The sequence below is a fragment of the Pelodiscus sinensis genome, chromosome 31 (genome assembly GCF_052426305.1).
Source record: "Pelodiscus sinensis isolate ZL-2025 chromosome 31, ASM5242630v1, whole genome shotgun sequence".
NCBI classification, from domain to species: domain Eukaryota; kingdom Metazoa; phylum Chordata; order Testudines; family Trionychidae; genus Pelodiscus; species Pelodiscus sinensis.
The window spans coordinates 14,536,607-14,544,669 of NC_143082.1; the positions used below are offsets into that span (position 1 = coordinate 14,536,607).

Sequence of the window (8,063 nt, forward strand, 5' to 3'; positions counted from 1 at the left end):
CATAAGGGCATTATAGTTTCCAGGCCCTTTTTTCCACCCCTAGAAAACTATTATGGCTCACAAAGAGCTTTGAATTTTAGCGCTTCGTTTAGCTGGAGATTACGTCGCTTGCCCAAAATAGGGGTGAGGCGCTACCACCACCAAAACGAGGCTCCCGCCTGAACAGGGCTAAGGCAGCCTGCACCACACCCAGGCAGGACTTCCCTGTGCGGAGTGACTGTTATTCACATGAAATGAGCTAATTGTCGAGCTTAACGATACCCTGGATCTGTCTGGTCTCAGACAGAGGCCAGTCCCCTGTGGGTCACTACAAAGGGCAAGAAACCAAGTAGGGGACCAGGCTGAATAATCTGCTCCTCAGGTTATTTACCTGGCCTCTGGCAGCTAATGGGTGTCCTCATGTGAGGGGCAGTGCTCTCCAAGGGGTTAAGACACTGGGCTAGGATCAGGAGCCCTGGGTTGGTTGGTTTGTTTTCCAGCTCTGCTACTGACTTACTGTGTGTTCTTCTCCCACCTCGGCCTTTTAGACTAGAACCTGGGGACTCGCTAGGGAATTGTACAGAGCACAACGGAGGCTACTAGGCATTATTGCAACACAAACGACTTGATTAACTTTGGCCCTTAATCTATTCCTCCCCCCCTAAAATGAGCTTAACCTTCTTTGCTCCAGGAGAGAGAAACTCTAGGGCTATGCCTACACTGGCGCGATCTTGCGCCAAAGATATGCAAATGAGGCTAAGCGTGGAATATCACCGAGCCTCATTTGCATTCCTAATGAGCCACCATTTTTGTGGAAGAGGCTCTTGCGCTAGAAGGAGCTGTCTACACTGCCCCTTGCGCAAGAAAACCCCTCTTGCATAATGCCGTTATTCCTGAAAATAATCAGCGTAGCGGCATTGCACAAGAGGGTTTTCTTGTACAAGAAAGGGCAGTGTAGACAGCTCCTTCTGGCGCAAGAGCCTCTTCTGCAAAATGGCGGCTCATTAGGTATGCAAATGAGGCTGGGCAATATTCCACGCTTAGCCTCATTTGCATATCTTTGGCGCAAGATCGTGCCAGTAAAGACATAGCCTAGCAGCTTAACCGGCCGGCCGTATTACAAACCACACATGACAGTGCATTATCACTTTTACACGACAGTCACGAGAAGAGCCTTACCTTCTGTTTAATGGTCATTCTTCCCAGCAAAACAATGGCTGAAGTTAGCATGGTGCACATGTTACACTTTTCCTTTGTTGATTAACATAATAAATTAGGGGAAAGAAAAGTCTGCAGATCCCAGAGTCCAGGCAACTTACTGTCCAGCCTACAGCTGTTAGCCACGCTGAATGGATTATATAAAATATTCGGCCTTTTCTCCTTTAGAAGGGAGGTCTTCCAGCTGTATTGACACTTCTGCCTCTGATTGCTCATAGGTGCGGTAGCTCCCTTTGTTCTTGTACAGGTAGATGATGATCACTACCAGGACGGCCAGGAGGGTGATGAAAACTACGGTGAGGACACCTTCCAAAGAAGCAACAGAAGCCAGATTAGGAGATAGGTCAGCATTTAACTGCTCCCGGGTTGTCCTCCCTGATGTACACTCATAGCAACATACCTGCGATGACGCCCACGCTGGCTTCTTCATGGAGAGACGGCGTATTCATCTTAGTCTGAAATAGGGTGGCCAGCTCTTTTTTACGAGGCCAGAGTCAAATTGACAAGGAGAGGAGAAGAAAGTGACAGTTATTGAAATATCTTCAAGGCACTTATAAGTGAAGCCTCTTTGGAGGCAGCTAGTGACACACGAATAGGTCTTATGTTTAAAACGGTTTAGTAGCCCTGGAGGAAAATTTTTCACTGAAAATTTTTGGACTGAAAATGCCCTTTTTGCAAAGTCTGTTTTTTGTGTGTGAAACCATATGGACACCATTTTTTTTTTGAACAAAATGGGAACCCTTTAAAAAAATGTGAAAACAGCCCCCGTTTTAAGACTTTTAGAACAAAAGGTTTTGATTTTTTTTGTATTAAAAAGATCGGTTTGAAACAGACTTCACGGTATGCCTTTCAAAATGGTTGCAAGCCAAACAAAATGTGGTGATGGACCCCAAATGATTATTTTCATTTTGGGAAGAAAAAAATTGCCATTTTGTGCTTATCTCAATTTGAGTCGCGTTTTTTTTGTTCTGAAATGTCTGTTTCCCACAACATGGGGAAAAAAACAAAACAGTGTTCTGACCAGTTCTGTAGTTTACCACAAATACATCCTTGAATGAGAATGAAGCCTGGAAACTTTTAAACCACATGTTAGTTTCAAGAAATAGCAGCTACTACACTAATGAAGCGGTTCAACTATTCCTTTAATTAAATGATTAGAGCAGTGGTCTCGATTAGCTGCCTGAAGATAACAGACACTTTTGGGACTTTAAGGATGCAACCTGCTTATTGGGATCCGAGAGTTTTGCTCAATTTAAGATTCCATGACGTGATTTAAAAGCCAGACATTTTTAACAGCATCTTTCCCGTCATTCTAGTGCATTATGTAATTAGGCTGATAAATAGCAGCAGTGCTGCCAGCAGGAATGGGCTGTCAGAAGCTCTGTTCCAAAGTCTTTTAATTGTCTTGCAGGTTCTTGCGCTGCCATTATTTCTTCTGGCCACTGTCTGGGAAGGTGGGTTTGTCTTCACCTGGGGCAGTTAAAAAGGGGTCTTTTGCAGCGGGGAAAGCAGGAAAAAATTAGAAGTAAGCTGCGTGCCTAGCCTGTGTTTTTTCTGCGATGTCTTCAGCAGTCACAAATTTGCATGCTCAAATGCTTCTGCAGTTTGGCTTATTATTAACTTCCTCTCCTAGTAAGATGTTGTAAGAGGAGACCTCATATAACCCCGTGCCTTCATTTTGCACTAGCCGGGGAGAGGTGTTGCTTTACCTTGCCAGCTAGCAAACCAAGCTGTGAATTACTGACTTCTTACCAGGTCTGCCAAGGCCTTCCTACCTGTAGTTAGTGGAAGCGTTGGAGTAGCTGCCATGGATCTAGACGAGTTGCAGGCGTATCCGATTTAAAAGTGGGGCTCTTTTGGCACTACAAAAACAGCAAGAGAAGTAATGTTACATTTATGAGTGTCTGACAAGGAACAATACCGCCCTGGGCTGCATCCAGCCTGGCAGCCATTTTAATCCATCCCTTCAGCTCCTGCTGGGGCTCACCCTGCTCTATACTGTGCCCAGAATTAGCATCATAACCCCTCCCCCCCGGGCTCCTATGCCTAGTGAGTATCTAGAGTACTTCCTGCTACCCCTGCCTCAAGCTCCGCCCCCACAGTTCTCATTGGCTAGAAAGCATAGCCAATGGGTGCTGCGGATGTGGCCTTCCAGCCAAAAAGTTTGCCCACACCCCATGTTCTAGACTCTTATTATGAGAGCTTGTAATTTGGCAGGGCTTGGGTGTGAACTGGCTACATTTTTATTAATTGTCATGGGGATGCTTAATTAACAGACTTGATGGGGTTCTCGGCTCGCATGGAATCTCAGGGCACAATCAAACTCCGACCGGGAAGACTAAAGCCTTTCACGTGACAAAAATAAGCGAGTTCTCTTGATAACTGGCTCTGCTGCAAGTGAGCTGAAATGCCGTACCACGTTCTGTTACACTGTAGTTTGCATTGCCTGAGTCCAAAGAGCGGGGCCTACACCCACTGTGGGACCCAGGGCAAGGTGTGTGTGGGGGGGGGCTGGCTCTGTGGCCTGGGACGAAGCTTTAGGTGGAAGCGGCAGGGCAGAGGGCAAACACATATGTGGAAAACACCAAGGGCGAAGTGGGTGGTGCCCATGAAAGCTCATGATACTATATTTGTCAGTCTCTTAGGCAATGTGTACACTGCGGAGCTATTTCGGGATTCCTCCAGTATCCCGAAATAGCTGTTCTGTGTCTTAAGAGCAAGCCCGTTATATCGAAATAGAACAGGCTTGCTATTCTGACCCCCCTCTAAACCTCATTGCACGAGGGATAAGGGACATTTTGGAATAGCGCCTTATTTCAAAATTTGGTGCTGTATAGACAGTGCCAAATTTTGGAAAAAAGCTATTTCGAAATAAGATCGAAATAAGCGACACAATTTGCATGGTGCAAATTGTGTCGCTTATTGTGAGGTACGGGTGCTGTGTAGACTCACCCTAAGGTGCTACAGGGCTACTCATTGTTTTCCGAGGGCTACTTGGCCGTCCTGTAAAGATTCGTCTCAGATACATTGCCAGAGGATCCACCGTCCCATGTGAATCGGGGATTTAAATGCCAGTTGGAGTTAGAGCTTTGTGTATTTCATTAGGCAGGGCTCCAGCCTTTGGCACAAGGTGTATTACAGCCAATGACTTCACCCAGGCACTTACATTTCAATTGGCAATGGCTTCTCCACTCAAAAATCAACTGACTCAGCAGCCGGGCAGGCACCGAACACTAGGTGTCAGGATAAAATACATTTTAAACAGCAGTCGGGCAACACACAAATGGGGTGAGAGAAGTGAACTACAGCTGGCCCTACCATGAGGGGAACTGAGGCAGCCGCCTCAGGTGCCAGACTGTGGGTGGTGCCACTAGGACCCACAGTGTAGAAAATTGTGTCTGCTGCTGGTGCCTGTGTAGGTAACAGAACAGTCCCATGAGAGGAGTGGAACAGGAAGGAGGCAGAATTGAGACCTTTCAAAGTTTTGGCCCAAGCGAGGGGGCATGGGGGCGTCATTTGAGCTCCCCGCCTCAGGTGTCAAAATGTTGTGGGCCGGTTCTGCCTACAGTTTGTGTACTTCTGTGTCGATCTTTGTCCGTAAAGCAGCTTGTGAAGCTTGGCGCCTGGCCAAGGCTATAAACCCAGATTTGACTATTGAAACGGAAAGCACGTTTGAGATCTAAGTTAGTTTCTACTATTTACATTGCAGTGTAAAAGTTGGGGGGTGGGGCGGTCTGTAACGTTAAAAACAACGAGCAGTCCTGTGGCTCCGTAGAGACGAGCCAAAATCGATAGGCTCATGAGCTTTCGGGGGCCAAACCCACTTCCTCGGATAAGCTTGAATGGAGAAAAAAAGGGGAACCCTCAGAATTTAAAACAGAAAAAGAAGGGGGGTGGGAAGTACCTGTCAATTGTAGTGCTGGTGCTAATGAGGCTAACGGAGGGCACTGGAAGTGTGCCATACTTTGCTCGTTTAGGTTGTCGGGGGGCCAGCTAGTATCTTCCTGGGAACCAGCTGGGTATCAAAACGTTCTCCCCATAGGCATTGTGTCCACCTGTGTCTCATTTTATACCAGCAGTCTAATCCATCTAGCCTTGTGCCTGTTTGTACAGTCACTGTGGGATCTTCGGGTATGTCCACACAACAGTTTTGTCGGAAAAGTGTCCGTTTTTTCAACAAAACTGGAGGAACGTCCACACTGCAATCGTGTTCTTCCGCAAGAAAATTGAAAGAGCAGAGGGGTTTTTCCGGCATTGGCAATCCTCTTTCTGCGAGGAAGAAACCTTTTTGCGAAAGAGCTCTTTCGGAAAAAGGCGCATGTGGACGGGGTAGAGGGCGTTCTTTCGGAAAAAGCAGAAATAGGAAAAAGCACAGGTGCCCTGGTTGCCATTCTGTCCATAGCTTACCTACGAGAGAGCGTCTATTCAGTGTGGACGATCTCTTTCGAAAAAGCAGATCGCTTTTTCAATGCGCTTTTGCAGTGTGGACGTGCTCTTTCGGCAGAAGTTTTTCGGAAGATCTTTTCTGGAAAAGCTTCTTCCGAAAGAAGCCTGCAGTCTAGCCATAGCCTCACTGTGACACTTCAGGAGAGGCCCACCCGGCCACGCAGCAGGGGAAAGGAGGGGGAAAGGCAGCTGTCTCATATCTGCCGCAGCACAGGGTATAGCAAGGTGGCCAGAAACAGCTGTTGTAAGACCCGCAGCTTCTTCCCTACTTGGGCTGGGGGCAGAACCTTCCTTTAAAACCTCCACCCACTTTCCTTCCCAAAATGCATCAGCACTGAGCCACCACGAGGCGGGAAGTAATCCACGGCTGGTCCGGCATGGCAGGTTGCGTCACAGAGCAAAGCGGGAACGGTTTGTCCCATGATCTGCTCTTTCAGTGCCACGGCTTCATGCTGCCTTCCTCCCAGGCCACAGCATAAGGCCAAACTAGGGATGTAAAATCCCGATTCATCAATTAAACATTAGGCTGACCGGCTGGTTAACTGACAAAGCAGGATCCTGGGTGGCAGGCTGCAGATGTAGGGCTGCTCCCGGGCACCAGTGAACCTGTCGACACCCTTAGACCACACACAAGCCCTTCATTTGGGCAAGGGAAACAGACAGCTCTACTTCTGTGATGTGATCTCATTTCTTGCTAAGCTTTTACACAGCGCTCACACAGAGCGGCCAACCTGACAAAGCAGACTTTGGAAATCCAACCTCAAAGCCTTGTCACGGAGTTAAACTCACGCAAGCATGGCTGTAGTCACAGGGGGTACGCCTAGACTGCAAGCCTCTTTCAAAAAAGAGCATCTAGACTACAGCCAGTACTTCCGAAAAAGCGCGCCGCTTTTTTGAAAGAGAGCACCCAGGCAGTCTGGATGCTCTCTTTCGAAAAAGCACAGTTTGCATTACATAGCACCTTTTTTCGAAAGAGCACTTTCGAAAAAAGGCGTTCTTCCTCATAAAACCAGGTTTTCCGCAGTCAAAAAAACCGCTACGTTCTTTCGATTTACTTTAGAAAGAACACGGCAGCTGTCTAGATGCAGGAGAAGTTTTTTCGAAAAAACCCTGTAGTCTAGACACACCCAGGGGTTGTACGACGTTTGCGTCCGTCAGTACCCGAGCCACTCACGCAACACGGCTGCGCTACAAATATTTCCCTAGCTTGACGCCACGTTATAAAGGTAAGACGTCATGCCTGGAAGCTGAGACCGCGAGCGGGCCCCTGAGCACGTAGAAAGTGACCGACTTCCTTCAGATAATTTCCTCTGTGAAAGTAGCTTGTGACTTTCCAAGCCCTGCACTGGCTGTAAAGAGACAAAACACAACAAATGGTCTGGTAGCACTTTATAGACTAACAAAACGTGTAGCAGTTCCCAAACTTTTCGGCATCATGCCCCCTTTTTGATTTTTGAAACCCCCTCACACTCCCCTCCCAATAGCAAAACTTGTTGAGCAAAACAAAAAAAAAAAGGAAATTGACTGAGGCAGCAAAACTTGACAGGGGGACGGGGTGTGTGTGTGTGTCACGTGGCACCCTCCCTCCGCCCCCCTCCCGGAATTTCTTCACGCACATGACCCCATTTGGGAACCCATGGTAGATAGTATTATGAGCTTTCGTGGGCACAGCCACGAAAGCTCATGATCCCATCGACATGTTTTGTTAATCTATAGAGTGCTAGCAGACCATGTGTTGGTTTTTTGTCTGTAACAGACTAATTCAGCTACCCCCTGAAGCTTGTAAAGAGAGAGTTGATTGTGGTTACTAGTGTCTAAAGAACTTGCTTCGAGTGGAGGAGTGCATTGAGTAGGCCATTGAGGAGGCTGGTGGCAGCCAGACGATTTTGGGGGCAAGCTGATGTAAGGATTTCAGAGGGGAAGAGGAGGGAGTGCGCGGCCTGATGAAGGTTAGCAGAAGCTGGAGCATCTTCCAGTGGAGAGGTTACAATCAAGTGTGGAACAGATGCCCATAATTTCACGAGCATTTTGCTGCGCACGGACGTGTGCGCACAAAACACAATACTTAGCTCCAACAGCCCCAGCACTCAGCCCGTGCACAATCGGCAAAACAACCTGCCACTGAGAGAGGCTGGAACGCAAGTCTTCCTCCGGAACGAAAAGCAGGCGGCAATTAACGGTCAAGGCGAGGTTGGTAGGCGGAACCGAACTCCCAACAGGTACGAAATGCCTCCCAGCTGGTAGCTAAGGCTGTGGATCAAACTCATTCTTCTCTCTGGACCAGGGCTCAGGCCCACTAGCTGGAACAATGCCCCACGCCCAGCAGGTGTGCGGGAGGGAAGAGAAAGAGTTGCCAAGGGGTTTACCTTACGAAGGTGCTGATTCACACAGGTCTCTCTGCGGCGCCAACCCTGCCGGGG

The 8,063-nt window shown here is 48.0% G+C and overlaps 1 protein-coding gene across 1 annotated transcript; it reads right to left on the minus strand.

The window, feature by feature from the left end:
• Positions 1-1,140: 1,140 nt before the first annotated feature.
• SMAGP (small cell adhesion glycoprotein) lies at positions 1,141-8,063 on the minus strand. The gene is made up of 4 exons (XM_089774854.1): positions 8,010-8,063; positions 2,973-3,059; positions 1,598-1,672; positions 1,141-1,503 (listed from the first exon to the last, which is right to left on the minus strand). The coding sequence occupies exons 2-4, from the start codon at positions 3,004-3,006 to the stop codon at positions 1,334-1,336; spliced, it is 279 nt and encodes a 92-aa protein (XP_089630980.1). The 5' UTR covers positions 3,007-3,059; positions 8,010-8,063; the 3' UTR covers positions 1,141-1,333.

What these genes read in the sequence shown, in the direction of transcription:
- SMAGP (XM_089774854.1), bottom strand. Translation starts at nt 3,006, where the DNA reads ATGGCAGCTACTCCAACGCTTCCACTAACTACAG. An exon ending in AACGCTTCCACTAACTACAG is followed by an intron (nt 1,673 to 2,972) that starts GTAGGAAGGCCT and finishes CTCGTAAAAAAG; the next exon opens with AGCTGGCCACCCTATTTCAG. An exon ending in CAGCGTGGGCGTCATCGCAG is followed by an intron (nt 1,504 to 1,597) that starts GTATGTTGCTAT and finishes CTTCTTTGGAAG; the next exon opens with GTGTCCTCACCGTAGTTTTC.